Source organism: Chlorocebus sabaeus, chromosome 7 (assembly GCF_047675955.1).
Source record: "Chlorocebus sabaeus isolate Y175 chromosome 7, mChlSab1.0.hap1, whole genome shotgun sequence".
In the NCBI taxonomy this organism is placed as follows: Eukaryota; Metazoa; Chordata; class Mammalia; order Primates; family Cercopithecidae; genus Chlorocebus; species Chlorocebus sabaeus.
Genome location: NC_132910.1, coordinates 7,386,901 through 7,404,368, shown reverse-complemented (window position 1 = coordinate 7,404,368; position 17,468 = coordinate 7,386,901). Strand labels below are relative to the sequence as shown.

Sequence of the window (17,468 nt, the reverse complement as noted above, 5' to 3'; positions counted from 1 at the left end):
CCAATTAAGCCCATTTCTGACCATAGAGTATTTTGGCCAAAAAAAAAAATCCTTTGAAATATGATTGTCAGGTTTTGAATGGGACAAACAGTACATTTTCCGGCACAATTGAATCCCCTTTGTTCCTCTAACTATAAAGACCCAGAAGAGATGAACCCTTTTCCTTTAATTAATTATTTTTTCAGAGATCAAGATCTCATTGTGTTTGCCTAAACTGGTCTCAAACTCCTGGGCTCAAACAATCCTCCTGCCTCAGCCTCCCAAAGTGCAGGGATTACAGGCAGGAGCCAACTGCAACCGCCCCCCGCCACCCTGCCTTTTTTTTAAACCAAAGGGGTATCTATTCCATGTGACTCAAAATCAAAATCAATAAGCCCCTTTATAGCCTAATCACAGACGCAAGAGGCATCCCCAGAGAAGAAGCCACCCTCATGATCCAGAGCCACTACCAAAAACAGACAGAAGAATGACAGATGCAAACACAAAACCTCCTACGAGCTAGTAATGCCAGTAAGATACCAGCTGCAAATGGGGTGCAGCCCACATTTCTGTTCAGCCACCCTCATATCTCAGGGCCCCTATCTAACAGTTGGCCACCTGCAGATACAGGCCTGACAATCTGTGTGCCCTGACAGGTGTAAAATCAAGCCAAGCTCTCAAGATACAAAGTGAGACAAATAGGAATGCCATGGCTGTCCCTGGGAGGAAAAGGATCAGTAATCAATGAGTACTTCGAACCAAATTTGTAAGAGTTACAATTAAAAGGAATACTTCTTACAAATTTCTCCTGCTAATCTGAATTTGGAAAGGACTGGACGGGAAAAAAATCTTACCTTCCTCTCTCAACTGGCCTCTGCAGATAGAGATCTAGGAAACGGACTCAGTAAGAATTCTTTGCTGGCTTAGTCAGTGGCAGCCCCAGAGTTGTTGAGTGCCCTAGCCAATGCAATCCCATCCTCATCACCAGAAACTGCAGAGAAGGAAAGCAATATTTTCATTCTACCTGTCTACATTCTTGGCTGGGACTCTGTAACCAAAGACATTAACAATAGAAAAATATACACATTTATTTAATTTAAGTTTTACATGACGTGAGAGCCTTCCTAAGGAAATGAAGACCCCCCCAAAAAAGGTTAAACCTGAGTATTTTTATGTGAGATTTGATGAAGTGTGCAAAGTTATGAAAAAGTGTGATAGGGCAAAGTATGGGTTAAGCGAAGTAAACTGGGGGAAATTTAGCAAAGCCTATTCATTCTGATTCCTCTTGCCCTTCCATCTTTGGAGATAAAGATGCCCCTTTCCACTGGGTATATGGAGGGCAGCTCTCATTTGAGGTTCTTATGAAGTGCTTCAGGAGAAAATCAGAGATACCTTCCTGCACTTGCTATTTGTCAATTTCTTAAAATATTCAATGTGTCAGAGCTCTGTATTATGGGGTATGTTCTGAACCTCCTCACCTACTAAAACCCATGTTTTACCACCTTATATTACCATGTTTTAAAAATATCATGTTTAAAATACCATGTTTAAAAAATATCATGTTTTACATACCTTGTATATTGGAAATCTACTTCTAAGTTTTCCTCCTAGAGAAAATCTCATTCTTGTGTGCAAAGACATGCATCAGGTGTTCATTACAGTGATGTTTAAAATAGCATAAAAGTCAATCATACTGAACTGTTCTTCAGTAAAAGAGAACAGGGTGGAATAGGGAAGAAAGAAAAAGCACAGTTTGCTTGCACTTGTCCAGGTGGATAATGCCAAGCTGGAGCAGAAGATTTGAATCTGACAATCATCTGCACTGGCACCAGAGGTTTTTTAAGCCCTGGACAACATGAAACGTGGAGAAAAGCATTATATGATCAGTTACCCCTTAGTAATATACTAAATCAAATATTGGTATATATGAAATAATGAATAAGAATTGATCTTATACTGGAGTTTTCTTTTTCCTAGTACCATTGTCTCATTCGGTCTCAAGCTACAATAATATTGCAAAACAATCCAGATTATAACCTCCTAAAGCACCGGCAACCTTTTATTCCTATAACTCTTTCCATCCAATTATTACATCATTAGTAAAATAAGCCCTCACTTTTCCTAAAAGTAAAATTTTATTCTGAAATTTTAATTGAGTGTGGCCTATAAGAATAACTGCCATGTGTTTCAGGTACTGTGCTTATTAAACAATTCTTGATAATGTAATTTCTTAAAAAATTATTTTTATACCACTGCAGGCAAGGAGAAAAACACCTTTTCCCTCTGACTTAGGTTCATTGGTGGGGCCCAGCAAATTAGACTGACAAAAGGCAGATTAACAAGAGAAAAACAGTTTAGTAAGGAGTGCTTCATGGATGCACATGGGAGAATTCTGATGAGTAACTCAACGGGGTGATTGGAATTTAGGGTTATATAGCATCTAAACAAAAAACAACAGATTTTGTAGAGAAGTGGCAAAACAAAGGAAAAGAACTTTGAGCTTGTGAGGGCAGCAAATTGTGGGAAGGTAAATATATGGGGGAAACTAATGGAACATGAGAGCTACAGTAGTTCCCCCTTATCTGCAGTTTTGCTATCTGCAGTTTCAGTTACCTGTGGTCAACTGAGGTCTGCAAACATGTGAGTAAACAATATCAGATCAAAAATATTCAGGAAATGGGCCGGGCATAGTGGCTTATGCTTGTAATCCCAGCACTTTGGGAGGCTGAGGCAGGTGAATAACCTAAGGTCAGGAATTCAAGACCAGCCTGCCCAACACAGTGGAACCCTGTCTCTACTAAAAATACAAAAGAATTAGCAGGGCATGTGGTGGGCACCTGTAATCCCAGCTACTCAGGAGGCTGAGGAAGGATAATCGCTTGAACCTGGGAGGCGGAAGTTGCAGTGAGCCAAGATCGCACCATTGCACTCCAGCCTGGGCAAAAAGAGCAACACTCTGTCTCAAAAAAAAAAAAAAAATCAGGAAATGGAAACATAAAGTAAATAAATAAATAAAAATATGATTTTTCTAGAAAAAGCAATACAGTATAACAACTGCTTAAATTATATTTACATTGTGTTAGGGATTATAAGTAATGTAGAAATGATTTAAACTCTTTTGGAGGATGTGTGTAGGTTATATGCAAATACTATGCCATTTTATATCAGGGACTTAAGCATCCACAGAAAAATCCCCGGGAAGATTCGGAACCAGTACCATGTGACTACAGAAAGATAACTGTACGGTACAATATATTTTGAGAGAAAGAGATACTGTATTCATATAATTTGTATTGCAGTATGTTATTATAATTGTTCTATTTTATTATAAATTCCTGTTGTTAATCTCTTACTGTGCCTAATTTATAAATTAAACTTTGTTGTAGGTGTGTATGTATAGGGAAAAACCTGGTATATGTACTATTTGCTGCTATGGGTTGTTTCAGGCATCCACTAGAGGGCCTTGGGACATATTCCCCATGGGTAAGAGGAGACTACTGTAGTTAGTAATGTTTATTATGTGGATTCTTCTGGTGCCATCTCCAGGCCGATAAATGTTTAAAGTTGTCCCTGGTGATTAACTTCTATTTTTCCTAATAGAGAGGAGAGAGGGGATACCTTTGTAAATTTATAGTCTGCTTAGAGCTTGCCTTGTATCTGCTTCCAATTGTCTTCAGTTCAAAATCATCAATATGCCAAGTGGCATATTTTGGGGCAGCATATTTTGCTACTTTTCATAACCTTCACTGAATTTTCCCCCAAGTATGAATATATTGACTTGCCAGATGGTCTAGATTCCTATGACAGCCTTTTTTTTTTTTTTTTTTTTTAACTAAAAGCTTTCAGGAACATGGCAAAGTAGCTCAGTGGATGAACAAGACTATTGATTTAGCTGATCATGTTCTAGAGTTAAGAATTTGAAATACCATGACACAAATTCAAGTTCCTAGTTTTACAATCATGGAAAAGCTCAAATTTTCTTTTTTTCTTTCTTTCTTTTTTTTTTTTTTTTTTTTTTTTTTTTTTTTGTGCGTGTGAGCCAAAGATTTATTTCTTCATTTCTTGCATGTGAAGTACTCTTCGATGACATCCTTGGCCTGAGACTCCTAGCCATAGTCCTTAACTACTACACAACTGCAGCCAACCACTTTATGGGGTTTCCCCTCTCTGTCAATTGTACAGAGACCTACCCTTTCCTCTAGTTTCTTGTTGTCATCAACATTAATTAGGTTGATTTGGTGTTCAGCACAAAGGGCCTCCACCAACTTGACATACATAGGCTCATCACAGTTGGATGCAAGCACACAAAGGTGGGCTTGGTGCTTGTCTAATCCTTTGGCAGCTTCGTGAATTCCACATGCTAGGCCATGGTAGATGAGGGCGGTCTTCAGCACCTCTTGTAAAGCAGTATTAATGGCCATTACACCTCCAGCAGCAACGCCTTCCTCGGCCATGGCGGTGGGTTACGGGTGAAGCCGAATCTTGAATTCACCCAGGCCTCCGCCTCTGCACGACTCAGTGGTGACAGGCAAAAACGCCTCATGCGCCGAAAAGCTAAAATTTTCTAAACCTAACAGTGAGCAAGAAGACTATTACATGTGAATGAAGGTAGGGGTTTTGAGTTCTTTTATTTTATTATTATTGCTTTTTTTTTTTTACTACTAAAACGAGATAACCAGAAAAGATTTATGAAAGTTTTAAACTGCAGGACAGAATTCACATAAGAAATTGAGTATCTGAAATAATCACCTAGTTGAATTAAATTATATGTTGGGGTCAGGGTCTGAAATCAACTATTAAATTTTAGTATAATCAAAATTATTTTTGAAACTTCTTCATTAGATCATAAAATATACTGAACTTAAAAAAATATATTCCTATGTGGTGTAGAGATATTATTACATATTATTGTACAAAGTATGGAGTACATAATAAAAAGTATCTTTACAAAGTATCATTTTATAGTATTGTAATAACATAAAAGAACTACTTGAATTTATGTAAATTAAATGTATCTGTGATGCAATCCTCTGTACTAAGAAAAAAAAATTCAAGGCCGGGCGCGGTGGCTCAAGCCTGTAATCCCAGCACTTTGGGAGGCCGAGACGGGCGGATCACGAGGTCAGGAGATCGAAACCATCCTGGCTAACACGGTGAAACCCCGTCTCTACTAAAAATACAAAAAAACTAGCCGGGCGAGGTGGCGGGCGCCTGTAGTCCCAGCTACTCCGGAGGCTGAGGCAGGAGAATGGCGTAAACCCGGGAGGCGGAGCTTGCAGTGAGCTGAGATCCGGCCACTGCAGTCCAGCCCGGGCTACAGAGCAAGACTCCGTCTCAAAAAAAAAAAAAAGAAAGAAAAAAAAAATTCAGTTGCTATTTCTGTGTTGATAAATCTTTTCCATGAGAACTTTTCCCCAAAACAATGCATCAACAAGAGTCTTCTTGAATATATTGATTTATACTTTTCCATTAAAGTTGTATGCAATTATTAGATCACTTACTAAGTGTGTCAACAGTGCAATTATTAAACATATATAATGATCTGAGAAATATTCATTATGCATTGCTATTGCTTTTGAAAGCAGGTTAAAATGATTTGGAATTTAGATCTTTATTAATTTCCCTGCTTTTGTTTATGTTTGAAAATTTCTGGCCGGGCGCGGTGGTTCACGCCTGTAATCCCGCACTTTGGGAGGCTGAGGTGGCGGATCACGATGTCAGGAGATTGAGACCATCCTGGCTAACACGGTGAAACCCCGTCTCTACTAAAAATACAATAAATTAGCCGGGTGTGATTGTGGGCGCCTGTAGTCACAGTTACTTGGGAGGCTGAGGCAGGAGAATGGCGTGAACCCAGGAGGCAGAGCTTGCAGTGAGCCAAGATCACGCCACTGCACTCCAGCCTGGGCCACAGAGCACAAGATTCAGCCTCCAAAAAAAAAAAAAAAAAAAAAGAAGAAGAAAAGAAAAGAAAAAGAAAATTTCTCTAAAAAAAAAAAAAAAGTTTTTTAATTTCTCACTATATGCGTTTTTATTTTATGTAGTACATGTTTTTACTACATGTGATCCAAAGTTTTAATGGTACTTAATAAAAGTACCATTAAAATCTGAGTGTTTCAGATTTGAGCTCTTCTGCATTTTACCAAAATTTTTAGTGAATATATTCAGTCTTTGAAATTTTGAAATAAATTTCTGAAGATTAATTTAATAATTCACATGAACACAGGACTGATAGTTCACCTAGAATTCCATGAAGGAATGTAAAAAGTGTTAATTGCGTTCAGGAGAGTTATCCAGCTAGCTAATTGGCACCTGCTCGTTGTTAGGACACACAAATTCCAGGGAAAGTGCCAAAGTATTACTGTGAAAATAAAACTGCAAGAGAAGAGCCTTACTCTATTTCTAGTATTTGTTTATTATTTATTTATTTATTTGCTAAGGAAGGAAAAAAAAAAAAAGTAGTTCTTAAAAGTTTTGAGTATTGCTTCTATTTATTAAATAGCCCTGAAAAAGTGTGTAACACATTGACTCTACTCTCCTAGGGAAACATAGAATAACAAAGTGGGTTGGTCTTTCGCTCCAGAGACTTAAGAAATAGTTCTAGTGTCATGTCAGATTGAGCATCTCTAACGTGAAAATTAGAAATCTGAAATGCTGCAAAATCTTAAAACTTTTTGGGTGTCAACATCCTCCCATAAAAGGAAAATTCCACACCTGACCTCATGTTATAGATTGCAGTCAAAATACTGTCAAAACTTTATTTCATGCACAAAATTGTTAAGAACATTGTATAAAATTACCTTCAGGCTGTGTGTATAAGGTGTTGATGAAACATAAATGAATTCCATGCTTAGACTTGGGTCCCATCCCCAAGATATCTCAAATATGTATTTGCAACTATTCCAAACTCTGGAAAAATCTGAAATCCAAAATGCTTCTGGTCCCACACATTTCAGAGAAGGAATACTCAACCTTTATTTGATTAAGCGGTACTCTCTATTGACTTTCACATTTAAACAGTTCAAACAGACAGCTTTCACCAGTTGTTTGTAAGGACAAACGTTGAAAAACATGAAAAGAAAACCATGAAGTGTAAAAATGTCAACATTGAATTTGAATAAAAGAAGAGTCAACCATTCTAATCAGAGGTGAAACTTTAAAATTTTTGCTTTCAGCTTTCACAGTAAAGCAGGTAAAAATTGCCTATCTGCAACATTCTTTTTTTTTTTTTTTTTTTTTTTAATTTATACAACTATGGCCATTTTATGTTGTACTTACATTCCCTTGGAAGGAGTAGGTACGTATATTCATTAAACCTTGTTATTATAAATATTAACCATTAGTATTGACTATTAGCCTAATATTAAGTGAATGCTTTTGATGAGAGAAGCACTACTGATGGTCATTATCATAGTGTAATAATATTAAAAATCATTTGTAAGCTGGGCACGGTAACTCATGCCTGTAATCCCAGCACTTTGGCAGGCCAAGGCAGGTGGATCATCTGAGGTCAGGAGTTCAAGACCAGCCTGGCCAACATGGTGAAACCGCATCTCTATTAAAAATACAAAAATGAACCGGGCACGATGGTAGGCATCTGTAGTCCCAGCTGCTCGGGAGGCTGAGTTAGGAGAACCGCTTGAACCCAGGAGACGGAGGTTGCAGTGAGCCAAGATCATGCCATTGCACTCATGCCTGGGTGACAGCGGGAGACTCCGTCTCAAAAAAAAAAAAAAAAATCATTTGTAGAGGAAATATTACAGTGTTTTACTACAATGTTATGTAATTTTGTTTTAGTGATCAGTGAGTTTAAATTCTTTGATGAATTAGAGGTGTACTATCATATTCATTTGTATAATCAAACTTATGTGCATATAGATTACACTTAACTGAATTTTTTTTTAAGGACTGTTACAAAGAAAAACTGTCAGGTCCTACCTTAGACTGAATCTGAAACCCTGGGGGGTGGAGACCAGTAATCTACTTGTAACAAGCTGCTTAAATTTGAGAATTATCGCCTGTAATCCCAGCACTTTTGGAGGCTACTAAGTGGGTGGATCACCTGAGGTCAGGAGTTTGAGAACTCTGGCCAACATGGTGAAATCCCCTTCTCTATTAAAAATACAAAAATTAGGTGGGCATGGTGGCAGGCACCTGTAATCCCAGCTACTCGGGAGGCTGAGGCACGAGAATTGCTTGAACCCAGAGGTGGAGGTTACAGTGAGCCAAGATCGAGCACTGAGCCACCCAGCCCGGGTGTCGCGGTAAGACTCTGTCTCAAAAAAAAAAAAAAAAAAAAAAGGAAAGAATTATCATGTATTCCATAACTACTGCTAGGTTAGTATAAGCTACAAAATATAATAAAAACATGTTAAACTGTTTTTTGTGTTTTAAATTTCTGTGACTATTTTTGTTGATTGCCTTTATATAGATGTTTATGTAGATGTTTCTGAATTTCCTAATGACTAATTAGATGTTTCTGAATTTCCTATCTAATGCAAGGAGGCTCTATATATCACCCCGGGATCATGTTAAAATGCTAATTTTCTGTCTCTCCCACATCTCATCAAATCAGAGCCCTAAGATGTGTTGATTCGGTATTTGTAGTAAGGCCCTGGGTCACTATTTTTTTTTAATGGTGATTCTGGGTTTGGAAAAGAATCACTGTTCTCAACTTCCTAACATTGAATTGAATTTATATCTTAGCATGAATGGGTGTACTAATCTATTAAGAAGGTGTGGAGCGGCCAGGCACGGTGGCTTATGCCTGTAATCCCAGCACTCTGGGAGGCCAAGGCGAGCGGATCACGAGGTCAGGAGATCGAGACCAACCTGGCTAACACAGTGAAACCCCGTCTCTACTAAAAATACAAAAAATTAGCCGGACGTGGTGGTGGGTGCCAGTAGTCCCAGCTACTGGGGAGGCTGAGGCAGGAGAATGGCATAAACCCGGGAGGCGGAGCTTGCAGTGAGCCGAGATCCTGCCACTGCACTCCAGCCTGGGCGACAGAGCGAGACTCCGTCTCAAAAAAAAAAAAAAAAAAAAAGAAGCTGTGGAGCGATGTATATGCTGCCTCCCTCTCTAGACTTAGGCTGCTCAGGCAGTGAAGCACATCACTTTGTTTTGTTAAATGACCCTATTTTGTGTCCTCACAGAATTACTGCCTGTCTGGTTGACAGAGAAGAGCAGCCACCTGATATAGGATGGATATGTCCCTCACAGGTTTATCCTGGCCAAGCAGAATACTGTTTATCCTCACCTTGAATAGCTGGAATCAATTAACACAGTGAGAAGAGCAATGAGACTCGAGGCAGTCATGCAGTGTTTTGATCTGTTCATATGTTGGAGGGGGAAGAGGTGAAAAATGGACAAAAAGATAAATTAGACCTGTTAGTATAGGTTAAAGGAATTTAGAAAAGGAACCAGTAAGTTTCTGTTCTCACCATGGGCAATACCTTGGATTTCCATATTTTAACTTAAGCAAAGGTTATGTTTCATACTCAAAAATAGGGAGCAGGTAGAGTTTCAATTTTTCATGTGTGTTTGTAATTTTCTCAGTGTACTAACTCATAGTCTATAACACATGATGGATTCCTTCTTCTGTCCATTCCCACTGATTTCCCTAAACATAGACAGATGAAGGGCTGTTTTGAAATGCTGTGAGACCAATCCCTCTTTCTGACTGTGTTAATTTATTCTGGCTCTGCAAAGCCAGCATGAATGGCACTCAGCTTTGCCAGCTGAGGTCTGAGCGAATGTAGGGAACCAGAGATCTTGCCCATCCTGAATCAGGCTGATGTGTTTGTTCCAGCCCCCTGTTGCTCTTACTTTTCTCTTAAAGACAGAAACATCTGTTGACTTTGGTCCAACTAAGACTAAAAATTTAAAAGCATCTTTTCAAATCTGAATCTGTTGAATTAAATATTCTAACATGGTTAAAAGGGACTCCAATAGCATATCTCTTTAATTTCTAAAATTATGCATGAAATTGTTGCCTCTGCCGGGGCCTGGTGGCTCATGCCTGTAATTCCAGCACTTTGGGAGGCTGAGGCAGGGGATCACCTGAGGTCAGGAGTTCGAGATCAGCCTGACCAACATGGAGAAACCCCATCTCTACTAAAAATACAAAATTAGCCGGGCACAGTGGTGCATGCCTGTAATCCCAGCTACTCGGGAGGCTAAGGCAGGAGAATTGCTTGAACCTGGGAGGCAGAGGTTGCCTTGAGCCAAGATTGTGCCATTGCACTCCAGCCTGGGGAACAAGAGCAAAACTCTGCCAAAAAAAAAAAAAAAAAAAAAAAAAAGGAAAAGGAAAAAACAAAGTGTTGTCTCACTTAATGAAATAACTATTTTTAAGAGAAATATTTCTTTATGTTTACCTCTCTCTTCACCTCTTTTCTGTATGCATCATTATAGTTTACTTCCAGAAATATTTGGCTTAGTGACTAAGGTGAGTAGTAGCTGGTTGTTGTGAAGATCTTTGTTGGGTTTTCATTAGTTCTTTTAATTTTATCCCGACTCTACCTCCAATTTAGAAATGAAAATACTATTGATTTTTGTTACTGATATTGATTTATTTATTCATACTCTACCCTATTTCTATTAGGATGTGTGGCAATTCTGATATTATTCCTATTTAAAATAATATGAAATAGTAAAAGTGGTAAAATTAAAGTTTACACAAGCCTTGGGAAGTGTAAGCATTTCTAAACTATAAGAAAAAGTAAAGCTTAAAATATGAATCCATTTCTTGTTTCACTAATGGCCATCATGATTACCTATATTTAGATTCTAAGTATACTGTCTCTGAGATAATTCAGAGGACTTTTAGGTGTCCTTAATTATTCTTAATGATAAGGTTATGTAATTTTACGTATTTCACTCTTTTAACAAATACTTATCGAATACTTAAATTTGTGCCCAACGCTGTGCTTCAGACCTTAAATGAATTACAGTGAATGTGTAATGGAATTGATCCTTTTAAATTACAAAGCAATTGTTTACGATTAAAATGGGCTGACTTTATTACTTGAAATGGGAAGAGGAGGATGTAGTTACCATTTGGCAGAGTATTGATGAGTACTATAGACAGAGATGCAACATTGATTGCATCCTAAATATGTGAGCTCCCTGTTATTTTGATGTGCACAGCTTATTCTACATTCCTTTCTTTTTCCATTAATGAGAAGGAATAATATTCACTGATTCAGTCAGTAGCACTTGACCATTATTTGCTGAGCTGTATAAACAATGAGCAGCTGCATCATTGTTTATATTACATGATTTTGTTTATTCATTTTAAAAATTTTATGACAGTACTGTAGCTTAGCAGCATTGCTTATGGTAATGAAGAAGTTAATTAGCAATATTGAACAAGACTTTAAGACATGAGTTTTAATAAGTAGTGCTAAAAATATTACAGTAGTCATCCACAGATAAACACAATAAACCTCAGATAAATGGGGAAAATGATCAAATTATGAGAAAAAATATTTTAGAATGCTTTGGCTTTGTGGTTTCAAAAGAATAGTACAGATAAATATACATTCACATACCAAGGACACTACTAATTTCACTGGTGTTTCTTTCCTCTTAACCTAAAACTACTAAATGGTAGAAAATGGAAGCTTACTTTAACAATAAATAAATAAATAAATAAATAAGCAGTAATCTTTTAATATTAAATTCATGCTGACAGAGAAAGAAGACTCTGCCAGTAAAGCAGTCAGACAGCTTACGAAGGATACTGGAATTATCTGAGCTTTCTAGCCCAGAAATATTGACAGACATAGTCTGAATGTGTCAGTCAGCTTCATTTTAGAGCCAAAGTCTTAATTCAAGCACTGGGAAATCCATAATTGGAAAGAATCCCATAGTCACTGCTGATATTTTTCTCTAATTATAAGTGACTTTGTTGTATCATAAGCTTCCTTAAGAACTCTTGATTTTGATAAGAAATGTATTCCCAGGCTCCACTGACTAGACCTGGCATTATCAGAAATTAATTTCTATTGACTAAGCATTAGAGTGTCATGCAGTAGTTGATATAGTGATACAAAAACACTATTATCAGAGTATTTAAATGTGGCATCAATTTTGCCTGAGGGTCAAACAGAGGTTAAACTTGCATTTCTTCATATCAGTGGCTTAAAGGACTCTGTGACTCATTTTGGAATTCCATTATGATTGTGACAGATGGTGTTACTTTACTTTATCCTTTTGTCATGTCACCATCAGCAGTGTCTCTATATCTGAGCCAAGTGCCTGGGTGATTTAGTATGTATTTAATTCCCATAGACCTTCAGAGATTATGAGGTTATTTTTAATGCAAAAGGGGTATTTTCCCTCTCTCTATATATATAGTATGTCCACATGTGAGTGGGCTGTGCCAATAGTTATTAAAGCCAGTAGAAGTTAGATTAGTGATAGGAAATATCTTGAAAAGAGATAGTTCTAGGAAATTGTATAAAAAGCTTCTCAATGAAGGTTCTTTGCTGAATGAGTTATGACCACATTCAAAATTATTTTATTTTATTTATTCAACATTTGATGAATATTTATGATATGCAAAATACTTTACTGAAAGCTGTGGGAGATAAAGTAAGAGCCTTGGTCCCATAGATGAAGAATTAGTTATTTGGTTATAGAGACAACAAACTTGAAGAATCAAGTTATGCCAAATAACAAAATTTCTTAGTTTTGTAAAATTTATCAAGTTAATAATAATAAATCTTAAAATAATATACATCTTATTAAAGTTATGCATGATGTGGATTTATTTTTATTTAAACGAGATATTTAGTGAAATCTCGTATGACACTCTTAGAAAATGAAAAAATGTGGACTACATTAGATTAGGTTAAATTATATGAAATTGCCAATATCTGACAGTTTTGATGTAAGAAAATGCAACTTTTATGACTTGACCTAATACAATGTATCGTTCTCACAAGTAGCTTGAATTACCCAGAGAGAGTAAAGCAATATGTTTGTTCATCAGAGTTAGCCTAGAAAGTAGTCTTATGAGAATGTTGACAAGATTTGTCCTTGGCCCTCTCTTGTTCAATATTTTTCATCAATAACTTTGATGAAGATATAGAAGATATGACAATTTGCATTGCTAGATGACAGATTATTTAGAAGGAATACCCTAATAGACCAGATGATAAAATCAAGAATCAAATGGTTTTGAACGGCCTATGTCAAGGTTCTAAAATTAAAAGATGAAATCTAACACAGATAAATGTTAAGTCCTATGCTTAGGTGTTTTTTTTTTTTTTTTTTTTTCCTTGTATATTATACAATTCCAAAATGTGAGACTCTGCTTGACATGTGAACAACAACAACAACAACAAAAACCCTTAATTCATTTTTGGCCAGCAAATAGATATTAGTTGACTCACTTTTTTCCAGTCACTTTATAAGATGTTGAGGATGCAATGACTCAAACACATTCAATCCCTGTCCTCACAAGTTTACAGAATGTGGGGAACCACAGGTTCACTTTATAACAACAGTTTGGGGTATGGGGTGTGAAAGATGAATGCAGTCTTCAGGTACATTAATAATAGTAATAATTATAATGACACCTAGAATCAAGGTGAACATTTTTATGCTATTCCCATTTGGTCAGACCACTTCCTAAGAATTGGGTTCAGAACTCCTGGGTATCAGCTTTTAGGAAGAATGTCAAAATGTGAGACTTGATTCACAGGAGGATGCCTATGTTGGTATGAATTCTGGGAACTATAATCCAATAGATGAAAGGTTGAAGGATGAGGGTTTTTAGCTAATGGCAATCAAGTCTAATTGCCTGGGTTCAAAATGGCTCCATTACTTTCTAGCTATATAACACTGGGCAAGTTACTGAACCTTTCTCAGCCTCAGTACTCTTATCAGAAAAACAGAAATTATATAAGTATCTATATCTCAAGTTTGTTAAGAAGAGTGAGTTAATATTTGTAAAGTACTTAAAACAATGAATAATGACATGTAAGTGACAAGTGAGTGCTAAATGTAAATAAATGAATAGATGGATAGATAGATCTATAAATTGACAGGTGGCTAGATAGGGGATAAATAAATAAGAGGGGTTAGGAAGGAGATTAAGAGAGAGACATAGAAGGTATTTTGAAATATCTGAAAAGAAGCTTTGGAAGAGAAAGTATCCATGTTTCATTCTTCCTAAAAGGAGCATGATCAAGTAGCCAGAAATCACTAGGTGAAAACAAATCCTTATTCTTTGATAAAATATACTCTTTTTTTATTTGGCCAGTTTTTATTCTGCAGTGCTCCAAATCTTGTTCATTTCTAAAGTGATGCAAAATTGGCAAAATTAACTTCAACAACTCTGCCTCTTCACATGATACCTTTCATGTAAAGTAGGTGGCACTGCTTTTAAGGTCTAAAATTTCAAAATATTGTTACCTTCTAACAGGGAAATAAAATATAATCTGATAATGATTGGAACCTGAGTAAATCCAAGGTTAAGGCATGGTTGCCTATTGGCTGATAATATAGCTGACTTAGAGGGGTAACTGCAAGTCTTCCTGTCTTGTTTCAGGAGCTCTTCTGCCACAGATTATCGGAATAAATCCATAGAATTTTCTTAGTCTCTCTCTCCTTCTTTAACCAAATAAAAGCTCATCAATGCAGTGCTATTTTTAGCATTATCAGAGATTTATTCTGGCATCTAGGCATACTGCAGTGAGTTTATCCTTTTTATAGAACTTGATTATTCTTAATGGTTTTAGAGGAATGTTTCTTGCTAAGATCAACTTAATGTAACATTTCCAAAGTAAAAACTTTGGTTAGGAAGAAACAGTGGAGCTTTTGGAATGATATTTTTAAAAATTACTTACTTGGGAGGTTGAGGCAGGAGAATCTCTTGAACCTGGGCCACAGAGGTTGCAGTGAGCCAAGATCATGCCACTGCACGCGGGCTGGGAGACAGAGCTATTGGCAGTGTAGTGTTATATAATTAGACAATAGATTTTTTTTTTATGTGCTTAAAAGACATATATCTAAGATAATTATATACACTAGCTGGATAATATATACAACTTTATCTGCAGAATGTTAGTTTCATGTTTCCACTGATACATACATTCTACATTCATGCTAATAGAAAGCCATTCAATGTTGGTTTTGGTGGTTGTCTTCAGAAAAGCTAATTTCTTCTTACTAGAAATGTATAAAGTTTGGAATGAGGATTTGTAAGCAGCCAGTTTGTAGTATTTAGTCAATAGTTGTTACTCTTCTTCCTACAGTTTAAATATTCATTCATTCACTCACTCATTCTGCTTTGAATGAGGTTATTTGGCAAGCACTGTGAGGATGTAACATATGACTCTTGCCAAAAATGAACACCTTTCCATTGGGGACAGACTTTAAATGAAGAAACCAGATGGAGAAAGAATAAGAAGAACATTCATAAGATGAATGCTCATAAGATGATAAAATAATACTCAAAGGGGGAAAAGAGGAGATGCAAGATATTTGGCAAGGCACCCTTATCTTAGCTGCTATTGCCATTAGCCATCAGAGTATTACACTTCCCATAGTTTTTGTTTTTGTTTTTAAACAGATTTCCTGTCTGAACAGGACATCATATTGGAAAGCATAAGCAATGTGTTAAACATTGTAGCTCTTATCCCATAGATGAGTTTATAAATCTGTAAGATTTTTATCTTAAATGAGATTTTGTTCCAAAAATATTCTAACATTTGCCCCTTGTGATTTCACATATCTAGGCACACATCTAGGATAGGTTTATTAAGTATAAATAAAATAGGCGGGCGCGGTGGCTCAAGCCTGTAATCCCAGCACTTTGGGAGACCGAGACGGGCGGATCACGAGGTCAGGAGATTGAGACCATCCTGGCTAACACGGCGAAATCCCGCCTCTACTAAAAAATACAAAAAAAAAAAAAATTGTCGGGCGAGGCGGTGGGCGCCTGTGGTCCCACCTACTCCGGAGGCTGAGGCAGGAGAATGGCGTAAACCCGGGAGGCGGATCTTGCAGTGAGCTGAGATCCGGCCACTGCACTCCAGCCTGGGCGACAGAGTGAGACTCCCTCTCAAAAGAAAAAAAAAAAAAAAGTGTAAATAAAATATTTTATATTGACAATTCTCATTTTATAGTGACAATACAAAATAGATCTTTGTGAAGTCTTATGCTGATTACTTACGAGATTCTTCCGTATTAAAAAAGAGAAAAACATGTCACACTGCTGATACTGATGGCATTCATGAATACACAAAAGATAAATAAAAACTTGAAACAGAATTAATTAAAATACATTTGTTAGACATTTCTTAGTTTCCTGGGCAAGGTATACCTTGAGAGGTTGTTAAAAGCAAGGGGAAAAGGTAAAAGGATCCCTCTTATATTCTGTAAATGATAAAATTTGTGAATAACTCAGTAACATCACAATTGAAGGTATCATTTTTCTCTAATTGATATGTCACATAGGATGAGTTATTGTTTTTCACTAATTGCATATGCTATCCAGACATTATTGGACTTCCTGAAATTCTATAAAGATTTTCAACTTTCCTCACATTATCTTTCAAATATCCCAGCTTTTAGTAAATATTAAAAGTATAGTCATACTTTATTTTTAAAAAGCATAGGCACATATATATGACAGTGATTTTGGAATGACTAATTTTTTGCTAGACAATATCTAGCACTGCATGCTTCGAAAATATTATTGTATGTTCTTTACAATTTTATACAGTAACAACGTAAAGAGTGTTTTGGGGACTCCCATATTAGTTTATGCCAATGAAGGAAGAAAACCATCCAGTGGAATTTAATACCCAAAACAAATTCATTCAAAAGAATTCTGTTTTTCCAGTAGTTTATCAGTACTTGAAAGCTTGTCAGAACTATTTATAAAATATATTGTCTTCTTTATTTGTTTATGAACAAATAAAGCCTTATTTCCAAAATAGTGTTTTTCATTATTAAAAATTAAAATATTATTTTTATACAGTAAAATTCACTCATTTTAATACAGGGCACAGAAAATTATGAAAGATTCATATAAATTCACTGCCACAATCAAGATATAGAATAATTTCATCACTCTAAAAAATCCAGAAAAGATTTAAGATATCTTACCTTGGCACATGAAACAGAGCACATAAATTAAAACTGGAAAATAGTTTAGGAAAAAAGGATAGAAAAAAATAAAATGAAGAAAGTAATAAGGCTAAAAATGCTACTGCAAAACTGATAGCTGTCCACAACATATATATACATATATATGTATATATATACACAAATATATATGTGTATATATATGTATATATATGTCACGTTTTCTTTATTCACTTGTTGATTGATGGGCATTTAGGCTGGTTCCCTATTTTTGCAATTGGGAATTGTGCTGCTATAACCGTTAGAGCAATTCATCAAAGAACAACCCTTCCCCAAGAAAGGAGAAAACAACAGAACAACAGCTAACCCCACCGCCTGTAAC

At 36.3% G+C, this 17,468-nt stretch overlaps 2 protein-coding genes across 17 annotated transcripts in view; one reads left to right on the top strand and one right to left on the bottom strand.

Moving 5' to 3' along the window:
• Positions 1 to 17,468, top strand: part of ADGRL3 (adhesion G protein-coupled receptor L3) — an 846,373-nt gene that overhangs the window by 542,741 nt on the left and 286,164 nt on the right. The window lies entirely within an intron of this gene.
• Positions 4,040 to 4,759, bottom strand: LOC119621066 (small ribosomal subunit protein eS12-like). The gene has a single exon (XM_037989367.2). The coding sequence runs from the start codon at positions 4,431 to 4,433 to the stop codon at positions 4,086 to 4,088; it is 348 nt and encodes a 115-aa protein (XP_037845295.1). The 5' UTR covers positions 4,434 to 4,759; the 3' UTR covers positions 4,040 to 4,085.

Bases quoted from the DNA above. Each gene is read 5' to 3' on its own strand.
- LOC119621066 (XM_037989367.2), bottom strand. From the start codon at position 4,433: ATGGCCGAGGAAGGCGTTGCTGCTGGAGGTGTAATGGCCATTAATACT.